A 17,165-nucleotide genomic window follows, 5' to 3' on the forward strand; every position below is an offset into this window, starting at 1 on the left:
GCTGCTGGCCGTGCTGCTGAGGCTGACAAGTTCCTGCTGGAGGTCAGTGGTGCAAACATGAGCTCATACAGTAAACTGTCTACTGTACAACTATACACTGTCAAATCATCAGTGTTCATTTCATTGTATAGTGTACAATATAATATATATATTTTATGTATCCTTTACAAAACAAAGACAAACCAATCAATCACATGTAATTAAAATGTTCTGTAATTTCATATTTCTTGGTTAGAAATTAACAAAACGTTTATTGTTCTAAAGTTACAGCTCAATATTCTGATAGTAATCACTGCTATAGAGTATGTATTCAATATCCTGGTATGTCTAGTTCTATAGTAAACAGAAAATTCCTTTTAGGTGGGTTGCACATTTCCTCCAATCAGGAGAGAGAACCCCACAAAGATCATTTATCTTGTTTTCCAGTTTGTCTGCTCATTGAATTGTTTCATCACTTTGAATTTCACTTGTTTATCTTGTATCTTGTATGAGTTCTCTCTCCTGATTGTATTTTCTGTTCACTAAAGAGCTGTAGAAATGTGGAGTCCATTTTATTGAACAAACACTCCATAGCAATCATTGCTATGAGAATATAGAGCTGTTTAATTAACACTTAGTTCAACACAAAATAAATACAGCACCTTTAAAGCAGATGATGGTATTTTTCAGAGAATTTGTTAAAATCCCAGTTAAGAAAATAATACTTCTGCCAAATGGGTTTAAGGTTTTAGATGAAGTGTAATGAATCATAAGTAAAGGGCTATTTAGCCTACATTGAGAGCATTTACTTCTGTACAAAACCACTTAATGAAATTGTGTGTGTGTGTGTGTGTGTGTGTGTGTGTGTGTGTGTGTGTGTGTGTGTGTGTGTGTGTGTGTGTGTGTGTGTGTGTGTGTGTGTGTGTGTGTGTTTACTGTTTTCAGCACAAGCTGTGGTTTTCTTAAATTAACATTCTCTGTCTTTGCACTTCTTGCAGGCATCCTAGAAGGTGTCAGTGTTTAAATAAAGCATTCCAGACAGTGTTTTAAAGCTAAAAGCACTGAAGGCCACAGAGGCCTGGGAGCCTCTTCAGCCCTAGTGCCTTTGAAACGCTGCATTGATTATTAGATCATAGAGCTTCTCTCTCTCTCTCTCTCTCTCTCTCTCTCTCTCTCTCTCTCTCTCTCTCTCTCTCTCTCTCTCTCTTCATTGGCCCTGTTTTAGCTGCATCTCCTTTCATCTGGAATGATACAGTATATACCTCAGGAAGGTCTCTCTACGGTGTCTCTCTCCCTGGTGGTAACGGTGCTCTGTAGTCTGACATAGTTTATTTTCTCACAGCCCTGATGAAAGATTGAAGTTCAGGGTCTTCTTTTCAGGTTTCTTTCTGGTGCTGCAATTACAGAGTAGCTACACGTTCAAGCCTCACATGGGCTTTGACCACCTACAGTACGTGATAATTACGCTATAGGCCCTGGGGCCGGTTTACTGTATTGTTTGAAACCAGGATGATGTGTGATTCACATAATGGATGGCGTACCTTATAACACCCTCCATTGAAACGCTCAGGAATGTTGGCGTCAGAGGGAGGTTGATGTGAAACCGTTTGGTCACGGCACAGTGACGAGGACAGATGCCTCTGGTAATTAGCTGTCATAGCCATGCAGGTGTCTTGTAAAACAAGGTCTGCCTGTGCTGTGACTTGCCTCTCATCTCTGTCCATGTTGCTATCTGTCCTCCGCCTGTGTCCCACATTTGAGAGACTGGCAGGGCCGCTCTCGCCGATCAACCTGCCTCGGCTGCCGTTGTTTGTTGTGATCTTTTTTGTGTTTGTGTCCGCAGTGCCAGCTGCAGTCCAATCTCGGCACATGGGCTCCTGCCAAGTTAACAGATCGTTTTGTCGTTTCGTTGCCAATTAGCTGGAGCCAGATTGTTAGCATAACACCTCACGCTCTCCATGCTTATTTCATTTACCCTTGATTTCTGCCATCTCCGTTTTTTTTTGCAATTGGAAACTGGCAGAAACGGAGACAGTCTATGTGAGACGCATCGGAGGCCAAGCCCTGGAGATGATTGAGGGTTGGTGTGTTTTTGTGCAGCCGTGTGATTGTCTGCTTCAGCCTAATCAGTGTCTGTGAAAAGTTTGTTTACGAGGGCTGGCGCTGAGGTTCATGTGGTCTGTGGCTTTACAAGCCACCCCCCAAAAAGAAACTAAAAACTAAAATCTACACAAGATAAAGATCAACAGAGATAGGCTAGCGTAAGACACAGAGTCCACCAGAGAAAGGAATGCATTGCCAGCTCATTTCACACACAAAAATAATGACCGGAACACAAGACAAATGCTCTAGGTTCAAGGTCTGCTGTTGAGACTGTAGACGTGAAGGATGCTACTGCTTGTAATGGTGTAAAAAACAATGTGAGGAATGTTTCTAAGCTTTTCAACAGCACTATGAATCCATACTGCATTGCCTTGAGTCTTCCACTATTTTCCTCTCTCTCTCTCTCTCTCTCTCTCTCTCTCTCTCTCTCTCTCTCTCTCTCGCTCTCGCTCTCGCTCTGCCTCTGTCATCCCTACTTTCTCCTGGAGATATACTCTGCTCTGAGGTGTCAGAGACATTTTCTCTGTTTCATTTCCTTTTTATGCTCTGTACCAAAAGCACCAAACCCACGTCTGTCTATGTGTCTGCTAGGCTACACATTAAACGGACTAAACTGTAATACATTAGAGACCATGTGGCTCACAATTCCAAGTCATGAGGCCATTTAGTTTTGTTTTTGGTACAATAACACAATATATTGTAGAGACTTTTGTTGAGAACCTTGTATTCTGTTCAATAGCCACACTCACTTAGCTGGACAGATTTTTTGATTAGTTTAGGGGCGGCCATAGCTGAGTGGTTAGTGAGCCCGCCAAGGGAGCCAGAGGCCCTGGTTGCCCCAGGTTCGATTCCAGGCCAGGCCAGCATATGTGTCGATGAAATGAAATTTGTCCCTGAGCAAGACTCTTAAGCCCTAATTGCTCACAGGTTCTCAATGGAAGCAAGACCGCAAGGACTTTCATGAACGACCTGTTAAAATGAATTATCCTCATCCTACCGTTGTTTTTTAGCCAATTCTTTTTTACCCCTTTTTTCTCCCAATTTAGTTGTTAAGCCAGTTAAGTCCTCCCACTGCTTGCCACTACTATTGTCACCTGACATACAGGAGCCCACACCAGGAGGATGTAGCGCAGCATGTTGGAATACCTGCAGCGACAAATATCATCATTCTCACCTGGCTTTCCTCTGCCCGGACACGGCCATTGTGTTCGTATAGACAGGGGTGCACATAACTTTTTAGGTCTGGTACGCAGAAGAGCACCTGGACATGTGACTTGGTGCGCATGGCGCCCGTCCCGTTTTGTCAACGGGGGGGGGGGTTCAGCCCGGACAGTTTTGTCAACGGGGGGGGGGGGGGTTCAGCACGGTGCCCGCCGGACAGTTTTGTCAACGGGGGGGGGGGGGGGGGGGCGAGAAAAAAAGGACGCTCTGCTTCTAAATTCCGCCGATTTTCGCCGTTTTTTTTTTCTCATGCTGTTACATAAAGCCCCCAAGGTTGGTGCCCTGTGCTGCTGCGCTGATTTTATCCGCCAGATTGGGACGTTCACGGCATATTTTGCACCATTACGGTGCGTTCATCATCGGTGACGAGTGCCTCTAACAGCCGCGCACGCAGCCAGGCAATGCGAGGCGATGCGAGGCGACGCGAGTCATATCTCTACCCCTCCGCCTAATGGCTGTACATGGGGCCGACGGGTGCTTTAGAGTGATTGTGTGAGTGTGGCTTCAGGAAGTAAATTCCTAGCCTCGATCTCCAGGCTTTTATTTTTTAGTTTTGCTAAAAAATAAAAGCTTGGAAATTCCTGTCCCAGCTGTTGGTGCGCAAAAGCGCCTCGCGTCGCCTGATGTGGTGCGCATTTTTTATTTTGGGTGCGCATGCGCACCTGCGCACCAGTTATGTGCACCCCTGCGTATAGATCGTGTTCGTACTTCGTATTGCACCGCTGTGGTTTGAACCCCTAGATGCTGCGGTGGTGGGCAGGTGCTTTACCGCTGTGTTACCGGAGCGCCCAATGATACATTGTTGATGAGCCCCAGTAAGCAATGACAGTCATGTCATGCACCCCCCCCCCCCCCCCCCCCCCCTCTGCCTGATTATAATCTTGGGTGATTAAATGGGGAGTGATGGTCCTGCTTGTCTAATTAAATAGCACACGTTGGACAGTCATCCTTTTTAATCAGTCAAGCCAAATAAGAAGTGGTGCACATAGTGATAATTGAAATGCATTTACTGTATGTTGTGACATTGTTAGCGGGTTGACTTTTCTCTGCCCCAGGAAATTGATTGGTACCACAGTTAGGTACTACACTGTGTGTATGTGTGTGTGTGTGTGTGTGTGTGTGTGTGTGTGTGTGTGTGTGTGTGTGTGTGTGTGTGTGTGTGTGTGTGTGTGTGTGTGTGTGTGTGTGTGTGTGTGTGTGTGTGTGTGTGTGTGTGTGTGTGTGTCTAACTCTGTGTGTGTGTTTGTTTGTGTGTGTGTGTGTGTGTGTGTGTGTGTGTGTGTGTGTGTGTGTGTGTGTGTGTGTGTGTGTGTGTGTGTGTGTGTGTGTGTGTGTGTGTGTGTGTCTGTCCTGGTTTCTCTGACCCGTCTTGTCCTCTCTCTCCAGCGTCACAGTGGGGACGTTGCATCGACAGGGTCGGTCAAGCACCTGAGTCACCGGCGCTTTGTGGCGTCCTTCCAGCTGGACGGCGTGCAGCGGGCGGATCAGGACCTCTACCGCTGTGTCACCCAGTCCTCCAGGGGCTCCGGGGTCTCCAACTTTGCTGAGCTCATCGTCAAAGGTTAGAAAACTGATAAAAAACAAAAATAAATAACACAAAAAAATGTATCTGCAACATGAGCCAAACATTCTCATTCTCTCTCTCTCTCTCTCTCTCTCTCTCTCTCTCTCTCTCTCTCTCTCTCTCTCTCTCTCTCTCTCCCCTCATCTTCCTCCCGTGTCGTTGCTTCCTCTCTCCGTCTTTCCATTTATCATTTTATTGTCTTATGGTCTGTTTTCCATCATGTCAATCTCCTGTCTCTGTCTCTCACAGCAACAAATGAGATTCTGTTTGATAACAGGTTTTCTATTCCCCTTAGTCTTGGTGGAGCATCATTTAATGTGGAATTTGGAATGAAACGCATCAAACACAGTCCCAACAGTTTGGAGTGAAATGTAGACCATCGTTCAGAGCATGTTCTTCAGTGTGCTGCACACAGTTGTACAGAAAAGAACAAAAGAGGTGACTCAGTGTTCGCTCTAAACTCTTCGCGCTCTAAGCGCTCTCCACCAGACGTATGAGAGGGATCCTGTGTGAGCGGCAGGTGGCCGCCACCAACAGCTCCATGCAATACTTGTTCTGCTAAACTGGAGTTTGTCACACTGGCTGCTGTCTTGTTGGAAGAGCTTGACTGGCTTGACTCCCACATCCCTCCTTCATATCACCATGTTGAGTCCTGTCCCATTGCTGCACTCACTCTAACCCTGTCGAGTGACGGTGTTGTGACAGCAGCATTGCATTTTTTCTTCCCATAAGGTATTTTGCCGGCTTTATAGTGCTTTCTATATCGATCCTAAGCACATTTTGTAGGCTTTTTTTTCCTGTATATTTACTACTTTACTGTATATAAATCTGACAGGCTAGAAATCTTTTATTATATAGGTATATTGCATGGTGGCCTTGGAAAGCCTCGGGATCCCCCAGGAGGAAGTTGCTAATGTTGCTCGGGAAAGGAAGACTTGAAATCTCTGTTGGAACTGTTACACCCGCGAACCAATTCCGGATAAACGGTTGAAGATGGAAGAATGGATGGATGGATGGGGTGGGGTTATAGAAATATAGTAAGGGAATACCATGCAATACATTGATCATTGGTCATTAAATCAGCACTGATGGCTCGAGAAAGAATCCGCTGGCATATTTCTTTGAACTATTGGGACCTGAAATGTGAGTGGACAACGCATTCTCACACCAGTGACGAGTTGGGACAGACTGACGATACTTAACCTGTCACATGTTGACGAGGATGTGATGATTTTACGATTCTCTTCATATCGGTAACTCAAATGGTGCATTTACACCGCTCTGCACAGGGGTGCCTTACTGGGCTCAAGTCTGCTTCTGACGGTGCGCTTGACTGTATTAAATTTAGTTTTTTGTGGATGCATCAACTCATTTCGATTTGGTATTGTGAAGGTCACTTCCGCATTCCAGGGAGGGCAGGACTACCGGGAATGACGCCACAGGGAAGCCAATCATGTCAAATGGGTGACTTATGGTCAGATGTTGTCCCAACCCGTCACTATAGTACGACGAGAGTGAGAATCTGTTGGAGTGAAACGAGTGAGTAACTGGTGGAGTGACTTCACACACATCTCAGCTTAGACTTTAAACTTGCAGGTTAATGGGAGGAGCCTGCAGATGAACTGCAGGTCAATGGGAGGAGGTAGAGTGAAAGACAGACATGAGATGATGAGGTGCTGGTAATGTGGAAGGCCTTCAGAGCAGACAGCCATAATAGACGTCAGTGTATCTACAGTCTGATCTTGTTCTGGCTCTTCGTCCTGGTTTTCTCCTGCGTCTCCTGTCTGTGTCATTGTTCAGTGGCTCCAGTCTCCTGCTAACTGACATTCTGCTGGTGGGTTCTGAAATGACTCCTCACAGCAACGCAGGGGCCCTTCTTTCATCACAGCGGCTTCCTGTTTGAAGCCGTTGGGAGCGTCAGATGTGCGTATGCGATGCATATGGATCGGGTTAACCAGCGCTGTTGTTCGTAAACTTCTCGCACTAGCGCCATATGCCTGTTGTTTTTTTTCCTACACTTGTTCCTTTTGTGAGATGTATGTGCTGTTGTTAATGGCTTTTTAATAGCTGTGAGCAGTCAGTTATGTGAACTGTTGACCTGCTGGCATTCTGCAGTCACAGGGAACACACAGGGTCTCCAGGGGCTTTTATGACGGCAGGAACTGCTTTCCCTCAGAGCTGATTAGTTACATTAATATCACATTAATTAGTTACATTAATATCACATTAATTAGTTACATTAATATCAAACGTTTGCCTCTGTGGATCTTGTACAGTACAGCAGTGCCATGAGTTCTGTTGATCCATACAGTATGTGTGTTTTGCTTTGTACCAGTTGTGTATCAACACGGTGAAATTAAAACCTTGACTTTCATGTTTCCTCTTTCCCAGTGCCCCCATCTCCCATAGCTCCACCCCAGCTGCTGCGCGCCGGCTCCACCTACCTGATCATCCAGCTCAACACCAACTCCATCCTGGGAGACGGCCCCATTATCAGAAAGGAGATCGAGTATCGCGCCAGCCAGTCCCCGTGGTCGGAGGTTCATGCCGTCAACATGGTCACCTACAAGCTCTGGCACCTGGACCCGGACACGGAGTACCACATCAGCGTGCTGCTGACCCGGCCCGGGGAGGGGGGCGCGGGACCGCCCGGACCACCGCTCGTTAGCAGGACCAAGTGTGCAGGTGAGGTCGCAGACCCCGAGACGCTGTGCACCTGAGCTGGGAAATACGCTGCTACGGGTCATTATGTATCAAGGACACAGCATTTTACTGCCAACCATGTTAGATCGCACCGTTGTTCACAAATAAAGATGGCTGCAAAATGTGCCTCATCAGATACTTTCACACCTTTTACGTGTGCGTTTGGAAAGTATCTGATGTGACACTTTTTCAGCCATATTCATTTCATTTTTACCAGCTTGCAAAGCTGGTCTAGGGAGAGACAGACCAACTTTCAACACATTACAGATTTGCATTCGACACATTTGATTTGCATTCGACACATTTGCGTGATTGGCTGTCCTTTAAGCCAATGGGGATACTTTCCCATTTCCCATACTCTGAACGCCCCCCCCCCCCCCCCATGCAGCAAGCCTTAGGGCCATTAGCTGTGCAAACAAAAGACCTGCTTGAATGGAATGTTAAGGAGGCCTCTCTCTCTCTCTCTCTCTCTCTCTCTCTCTCTCTCTCTCTCTCTCTCTCTCTCTCTCTCTCTCTCTCTCTCTCTCTCTCTCCCCCCCCATTGGAATGGCTGAGATTTTATTTTAAAGACAACTTTTACATTTTGTGCTGCAGATTGGGGCAGAAAAAGCCTCCCGCAAGCTGGTATATTATGACTTTGTCATTTCTTGTTGAACAATGACATGATTTCTTTTAGTTTTCACTCTCAGTTAAGTTTGTTATTGACAGATTAAGAGCGTACCAGAGGGACAGCTTCATTCTGCCTGGCTAAATCGTCCCATAAAGGATGTCTTTATATTCTTTTCCCATGATGCCTCCCTGACAGCCAGACGCTCACACTTCTGTCACAGTCTTTCACTATGACACTGCATCTGTAGCAAGGATCTGCTAGGAACAAACACATTCAATCACACACTGGAACTGATCGGGTCTTCTTCTCATGCACTTATCTCAAAGGAAAAAGACACACTCACTATCAGCATGCAGTGCTTTGTGAACTCTGGAGGAAGACGAGAGGAAGGGATTTACCACCATTGCAAATGTGGCAGCATTGGTTTGATGCTAATTTAACAGATAACAGCTGGCTGGTTAGTTAGATTATAGCTTGTAATTTCACAGGAATTTATTTTAGTGACACCGGTGCAGAGTCACCAGTACATACTGACACACATGAACTAGAACAAACACACTTAGACTAATCAAAGAAGGTTGACTATACAGTACATATAACACTATGCATTGACTGTCCATCACCTACTGTACATACATTACTAAGATTCTCTCTCTCTCTGCCATCTTGATGTTTTGTAAGTTATCAGTCAGAGCTCCACGAGTTGAACCTCATGTCATTGAAAAAAATCAAAACGTTTTTTAAATGCATTTCTTGCAACAATCAGTGAATCAGTGTTCTTACTACCCGTGCTCAGAAACCACAGGAAGAACAGAGCACTGTATGCCACACACGCACCCACACAACCAGGGCCAAGACAATGGAGAAGTCTCCTATTAGCCAAAGGCCTGTTCCTACTGTATGTCTTCCATGGTCATCAGTTTTTGTATGGTCGATGGTCTCCAGCCCACCATCCCTCACATCCCTCCCCACCCTGCTCCACCCAAGCCCTCACAGCCCTCTCTGGTGACATATTAAAGCTACTCTCCTCTCTGGTGACATATTAAAGCTACTCTCATCTCTGGTGACATTAAAGAGACTCTCCTCTCCTCTCTGGTGACGTATTAAAGCTACAGTACTCTCCTCTCTGGTGACATATTACAGAGACTCTCCTCTCCCTACAGCTACACCCAGCACTAGCAGCACCACCACCCTGCACTCACTCCACACACCCCCAAAATCACGAGAGAGAGAGAGAGAGAGAGGCACCCACCACCACCCTGCACTCACTCCACACACCCCCAAAATCACAATAGAGAGAGAGAGAGAGAGAGAGAGAGAGAGAGAGAGAGAGGGGGAGAGAGAGAAAGAGAGGGAGAGAGAGAAAGAGAGGCACCCACCACCACCCTGCACTCACTCCACACACACACAAAATCACAATAGAGAGAGAGAAGAGACAGACAGACAGACAGACAGACAGACAGACAGACAGACAGACAGACAGAGCAAATATATGAGAAGTGCAGGATGATTTACAATGTATGGAAATTGCTTATAGTCTGCCGGTACGACTCAGACGAAAGTTACAGAAGTCAGGTTTTTAAAGATATAATATAACATAAATTGTATAAATACTAGAGTCTCGGGGGGCTACGCCCCCCTCGACCCCAGCCGCGCACGGGGCTCTAGGGCTGTGATGGCGCGCTTATTTTGGGGTACCAAAATGGTGGGATAGAACTTTCCAAAAGTAAAAAAAAAAAATTGAAAAAAAATGTTTATATATATTTTTTTACGTGGGGGTCCGCGGACCCCCTGGGAGTGTTGGGACCCCCCTGGAACATGGCGGACCCCTTCGGCTGTTTTTTTTTTTTTCATGAAGGTGTTTGCTTGTTTCTGGCGCAAATGTGGCAACACTGATATTCAATATGGGGGACCCCCGGGTCCCCTGGGAGTGTCGGGACCCCCGCCAAACATCGCGGACCCTTTTGGACCCCCGCGAAACATCGCATGCAAGAGGTTGCACATGAACTCTGCAGCCGCACTGAGGCGCTCCAACACAAACACTATGATGCTCCCCTAAATCCATTCCAGGGTTTGAAAATACCCACTTGACAAAGGGGTGACGTGCATCACCGTTCCAATGACCAATAAACTCCACTTCGGGATTTCGCAAAGACCCACAAAAGCGTGCAGTAGTCCACACACACACACACACACACACACACACACACACACACACAGCGTGCTGAGAGCTAAAGGGAACTAACCTCGCATCACCAGTCTTTCCAGTTTCCACCTCGGAGGAAATAAAAGGTAACACAAATGGTGTACACGAAATTTGGTCCGCCTCGCGGTTTGGGTGTCGCTGGGCGGTGTTTGGCGATGACGCTAAGGAACAACATGGCCGACCGTAATGTTGTGAGTTTGTGTTGGCCGCAATTAATTATAGACCGGTGGGATTTCTGAAATATGTGATTGTTAGAGGCATTTGGGGGTAAAAGTCGGGAACCAGGCCATTTTACATAATTCAAGGGTGCTGAATCAGAAAAACACGGTTCCCAAGCAAAATTCTTAGTGCTTAACCTCCTAATTTGCATATCAAAATGGCTGCCGATTTTGAAGTATTTCTTAAACAACTCTATAACAAAGCAAGCAAATCTGACAAATAAAGTGTATATATTTATGTTCTGAGGGTCATACAATGTGTGGAAGATATTTGTAATGTAATAAATGTAAATAAATATGCAAATTAGAGGCCACCATTACATAAAATTATGTACCGTAGTACTCAAACGGTGCAAAAGGTGCATCCCCCTTATTTTGTTCCTAATTATCTGTATTTTTGCCATCCTTAGGACATCTAAAATACATACTTTTTCCCCATGCTAAATGTTTAGTTTTTGACCTTCTAATCTGCATATTTGAATGGCTGCCAAATTGGCAAATTCGCACCTTTATCTTCAATAACTCTGTGGCCAGGCAAGCAAAATTGACAAATGAAGTGTCTATATACATTTTCTACAATGTGAGTAAAGAATTTGTAAGTAATATAATATGATAATATAATAATATAATATAATAATCAGCCTACTCCGAAATATGCAAAATAGCGGCCCCCATAACAGATAACGGTTTAGTACTCTAAAGATACTGTATTGGCCATTGTTGAACGAAAGTCTAGACACTAGACCACATTCATACAAGGAGGTTGATCATCACTCCGTTGCTGACATGCACACATGGCTGTGCATCGTAACCCAGATTTCCGGCATTTGCAACGACGTGTTGTGCATTGCTTATGGCATGCACATGAAATCATTTCTATAGGCTATACTAGCATGGAACAGGTTGGACTAGGCTAGAGTAGGTTGTACTAGACTCTAATACTCTCTATTAGGCTTTACTAGTCCCTTGTCAGCCCTGTAGATACTCAGACCATAGGGACTAACCACTGTGTACACAGGCCATAGCTTGTGTGTGCACGAGCAATAGTTTTGCATGAACCTTTGTAGACCATAGTACAGATCTGCCTTGTACAGCCTAATATAGCCTAGTACAGCCTAGCAAAGCCTACTAGAGATTAAAAAATCACACCCTGTGTGAAGGTAGTGGCGCCTTTGATACATTTTGTCATTGATATGTGTTTATAATGTGTTTATAGCCATGTGTCGCGTGAAGCTTGACCAATCACTTTGTTGACGCACCTGACCAATCAGAACGTTGACGCACACAGACAAAGTCAGGTATAGAGCGGCTAGAGCCGCTAAAAAGCCTATTGGAGACCAGTAGAGTCTAGTACTGTACAGCCTAGTACATCCAAGACTAGTCCAGCCTTTTGGGAGAACAGACTAGGGGAGGGTGGTATAGGCTATACTAGCATGGAACAGGCCGGACTAGGCTAGACTAGGTTGTAATAGGCTGTACTAGACTCTAATAGGCTCTATTAGGCTGTACTAGGCTCTTGTCCGCCCTGTAGATCCTCAACCCATAGGGACTAACCACTGTGTACACGGGCAATAGCTTGTGTGTGCACAAGAAATAGTTTTGCATGAACATATGTAGGCCAAAGTAAAGTACTGCCTTCTATAGCCTAATAGAGCCCAGTAAAGCCTAGCAACGGCTGCTAGAGCTGAAAGCAGACCATTAGAGCCCAGCAGAGACTAGTACAGTAAAACCTAGTACACCCAGGTCTAGCCTAGTCCAGCCTGGTGGGAGAACATAATAGGGGAGGGGGTACCAGGCTATGCTAGGACTGATAAGGCTGGACTAGGATAGATGAGGCTGTACTAGGCTGTACTAGACTCTAATAGGCTATATTAGGCTGTACTATGCTCTTGTCAGCCCTGTAGATACTCAGACCATAGGGACTAACCACTGTGTACACAGGCCATAGCTTGTGTGTGCACGAGCAATAGTTTTGCATGAACCTTTGTAGACCATAGTACAGATCTGCCTTGCACAGCCTAATAGAGCCTAGTACAGCCTAGCACAGCCTACTAGAGCTTAAAACAGCCTATTATAGACCAGTAGAGTCTAGTATAGTACAACCTACAGTAGTACACCCATGACTAGTCCAGCCTTTTGGGAGAACAGAATAGGGGAGGGGGTACAAGGCTATGCTAGGACTGATAAGGCTGGACTAGGATAGATTAGGATGTACTAGACTATACTAGGCTCTATTAGGCTGTGCTAGGCTCTTGTCAGCCCTGTAGATACTCAGACCATTGGGACTAACCACTGTGAACACGGGCAATAGCTTGTGTGTGCACGATCAATAGTTTTGCATGAACCTTTGTAGACCATAGTACAGATCTGCCTTGTACAGCCTAATATAGCATTGTACAGACCAGCACAGCCTACTGGAATTTAAAACAGTCTATTAGAGACCAGTAGAGACTACAACATCAAAGCCTAGTACACCCAGGTCTAGCCTAGTCCAGCCTTTTGATGGAACAGACTAGGGGACGGCGATATAGGCTATACTAGCATGGAACAGACTGGACTAGTTAAGACTAGGTTGTACTAGGCTCTATTAGGTTGAACTAGGCTGTGCTAGTCCCTTGTCAGCCCTGTAGATACTCAGACCATTGGGATTAACCACTGTGTACACGGGCAATAGTTTGTGTGTGCACCACCAATAGTTTTGCATGAACATGTGTAGGCCAAAGTAAAGTACTGCCTTCTATAGCCTAATAAAGCCAAGTACAGCCTAGCAAAGCCTGCTAGAGCTGAAAACAGACTATTAGAGCCCAGCAGAGTCTAGTACAGTAAAGCCTAGTACACCCAGGTCTAGCCTAGTCCTAGGACTAGGCAGTAATAGGCTGGACTAGGCTGTACTAGGCAGGGCCCATCGGGGGTGGGGGGGGGACACAAGCCTGTATGGCAATCAACTGAAAAGTTAGGCTACATAGCTTAAACAATTTCAGCCTTTCCCTGTTGGCCGTCTAAGCGCATCTAGGAAGTTTCATAGGTTTTCGATGCTGGGAATTGGAGTTATGGCTGTTTAAAGCCCAGCCAATAGGAACACAGAGGGGCGGGGCTTAATACATTTCAGCTAGTCCCTGTTGGCCGTCTAAGTGTACCTATAGCCATCCCCATCCCACTCTATATAGTTGTGTTGAAAGTAGTTTGTGTTCAGTTATCAGTACCAGTTCTGTGGCTCTAACTCATTCTGGGGGTGAGTTATACATGGGGGCAATTTATTTTTTGGTCATCAGGGGCCAAATGTACCAGGATTTTTCCATGATCTAAATATGTATTTTAGATGTCTTAAGGATGGTAAAAATACAGATAAGTAGAAATAAAATAAAATAAGGGGGATGCGGATGAATCACTTTAAGTATGAAACCGTTTTCTGTAATAGTGGCCTCTAATTTGCATATTTATTTACATTATTTACATTTATTTACATATATTACATTATAAATACCTTCCACACATTGTCTGACCCTCAGAATATAAATATATACACTTTATTTGTCAGATTTGATTGCTTTGTTATAGAGTTATTTAAGAAATACTTCAAAATCGGCAGCCATTTTGATATGCAAATTAGGAGGTTAAGCACTAAGAATTTTGCTTGGGAACCGTGTTTTTCTGATTCAGCACCCTTGAATTATGTAAAATGGCCTTGTTCCCAACTTTTACCCCCAAATGCCTCTAACCTCCTTATAGAAGGCCTTTTTTCTGAAATCCCTCCTGTCTATTATGCTTCGAGGGGGCAGATGTGTGCTGAGCAGTGTGAAGTGGCCTACAGACTGCGCGTAGGCATTTTGCGCGTTGTGGCGTGTGTTGTTAGTGACATTGATATGTTGTTTTTGTGTTTATTCCCACACAGTGGCAGGGTTTGTTTTTGGGTTTTGGGTTTAGCAATGTATTATAGGATAAATAAGGAAATACTGTATATTACCACACTCTCTGGGCTGTTAAACAGGGTGTTTTGATGCAGTACAAGCTACAGAGGAGCGTCTTGTATATTTTTATTCCTAGACGATGAGAAGGCTCTGAGCGACTGAAGTGATCGTAATTAAGCTTGTTTTGTGTTGCAACTTCGTCTGAATGAAGCAAGTACAATTGTTGTTGTTTATTTGGAAAGCTGAATACAATAACAATATTTTGGATTTTAAGCTGCTAAATGATTTGAATCTGTGACAATATTCATCATTATTATCTTAACACTTTATTGTTTATGCAAAAAGAAACACAAATTTAGTGTGTCCCTTAGAATGATATTCTTGTCAGGGTGTGAAGGTGGACCATTGGACCATCACACAGTTGGTGTGGTTGCTTTGGTCAGTGCTGGTGGTCTTCAGCTTGGTGACGTGATGTTTCCTGCTCTTAGTGATGTCCTTAAATTGCAAACTTCCTCCATCCGCTGTGTCTCACCTTCTCCACTCTCCAGGAGACTCTAATCACCAGCTGGCTCCCAGAGCCACTGCGACCCTGCCTGCCCTCCTGACCATCTGGTGTACACCCCCCCCCCCCCACCGACCCCCACTCTGATTAGCTTTAAAACACCACGAATAAGTCGCTCGGGTTGCTGTGGAGATCTTGGGGAGGCAGTAATTAGCACAGTGAACAGAAGGGATTCTTGGACCCTCTCACTGTCGGTGAAGACCAACAAGCTTCCTCTCCAGAAGGCATATTGTTTTCCCTATAGGATGGTTAGGGAGGACTGGGCTTGTGATTTTCTGAGACGTGTAGATAAATGACTCCGTCCACCACGGCGTGCCAACTCAGGCGACGCGTGCGGCCATCGGCCGGTGGCCGTGGCCACTCGCTCAACCTAGCAGCTTGCTCGCTGACGAACGGCCAAGTAGAGCAGCCAGTGTGTCGAAATGTCCTTGAACAAGACACTGAACCCCTAATCGCTACTGATGAGCATGTTGGTGCCTTGCATGGTTTCCTCCGACGTCTGTGTGTGAATGTGCAATACATTGTAAAGCGCTTTGGAGAAACATGCTATATAAATGCAGTCCATTTATAGCTAACAAACACAAATAATCTCTCCGCTCCCCCACACATCCTATAGGAAACAATACAGCCTCCAGAAGAGCCTGAGATGTCCTGCTGTGAGCGACCATGATGCTTAATGGTCTGGAGACTCATATTCTCTGCTCCCACACCCCTCCTCCTCCTCCTCCTCCCCTTTCTCCTCTGTGTCGCCATGCCAACTGTGCCATACATGGGCGTGAGGAGTAGAGGAGGCGTGTCCTCATATGTTTTAAAACTAATGGCTGTAAATGTGGACATGGCCGCCGCCCGCCCGGCTCTGATGGCCGTCCAGGTGTGCTTGATGAGCCATCGCTGTGATTATCAGCAGGCCATGTTAACGCAGCTTGAAGCTCCTCCAGTAAATCACAGAGGAGAGGAGAGCTGGTTGCTGCAGGTGGTCCCCAAACTGCATTAATGGACTTCCACCTGCTGCTGCTGGTGCTGCTGGTGGGTCACTGAGCCGTATAGAAAATACCTCCTAATAAACGACGGGGGGGGGGGGGGGGGGGGGGGCGTGTGGCATACAGACTAACAGACTAGGCAAAGGGGAGCCAGTTTGAGAAAACCCACAATGAACACACTGTGCCCTCTGTGGCGGTGCTTTCATCGGCTCTGTGGTTAAATGCCCGGCTCTGTTCGGCTCTCGAACCGTGCAGACTATCAATTGCACCCCCAGTCACACTAAACAATTGTTATTTCCTGCTTTGCCTACCAGTATACTGATTACCTGCCCGTCCATTCGTCTGCCATGGCTTTGGTCTGCAGTGGACGCAGACCGATGCCCTGCTCATGTTTCTGCCCAGAATGAGATGCCAGACAGACAGTGGGTAACTGCAGAGGACTGGCTTGCATGCTGCTGTTATGGAATTTCACTTAAGAGGTTGAGAGCTCAGGGAAGGGTAAGAGCCCAGGGTAGAGTGTGTGTGTGTGTGTGTGTGTATGTGTGTGTGTGTGTGTGTGTGTGTGTGTGTGTGTGTGTGTGTGTGTGTGTGTGTGTGTGTGTGTGTGTGTGTGTGTGTGTGTGTGTGTGTGTGTGTGTGTGTGTGTGTGTGTGTGTGTGTGTGTGTGTGTGTGTGCGCGTGCGTGCGTGTGCGCCCTTGTCAAGGGACCACCCTCTCATATTCATTTTCTCGTTGTTGCTCTGTTGTCCGGACCTCTGCTTATGGATGAATTATCAGCCTGATTTAAGCTCCCAGCTTGGGTCTGCAGTGTGGTGAGACTCCCTATGAGCATCTGGAGCCCCAGTGAAGAGATGAAGACCTTGGTAACCTCAGAGTCTCTACTGATCTCTCTGTAAGCCACAGAGTATGTGTGCTGATCTCTCCATACACCTGTGTATCTCTGCCACCTGTATCTCTGCTGTCACCCCCATCCTCCCTCAGCCCCATTACTCAACAGCCCTATTTAAAGAACAAAGAAATACAGTAATAGCATGTAAAAAAAAAAAGAATCATGGATTGTGTTAATAATGATCATTGACAAATTGTCCTCATTGATGTGGTGCTGAGGATG

General features: G+C 45.8%; 1 protein-coding gene across 3 annotated transcripts in view; it reads left to right on the plus strand.

Moving 5' to 3' along the window:
• LOC311042419 (receptor-type tyrosine-protein phosphatase U-like) overlaps nt 1-17,165 on the plus strand; it is a 191,648-nt gene that overhangs the window by 95,074 nt on the left and 79,409 nt on the right. For all 3 annotated transcript variants that reach the window (XM_084053137.1, XM_084053138.1, XM_084053139.1), the window contains exons 5-7: nt 1-42; nt 4,690-4,864; nt 7,259-7,552. The exon at nt 1-42 is cut by the window's left edge and continues 74 nt beyond it. In XM_084053137.1, coding sequence (XP_083909263.1) covers nt 1-42; nt 4,690-4,864; nt 7,259-7,552 — 511 coding nt within the window. The remainder of the gene's footprint in view (nt 43-4,689; nt 4,865-7,258; nt 7,553-17,165) is intronic.

This window comes from Gymnoscopelus microlampas, assembly GCF_963454915.1.
Source record: "Gymnoscopelus microlampas genome assembly, chromosome: 3".
In the NCBI taxonomy this organism is placed as follows: domain Eukaryota; kingdom Metazoa; phylum Chordata; class Actinopteri; order Myctophiformes; family Myctophidae; genus Gymnoscopelus; species Gymnoscopelus microlampas.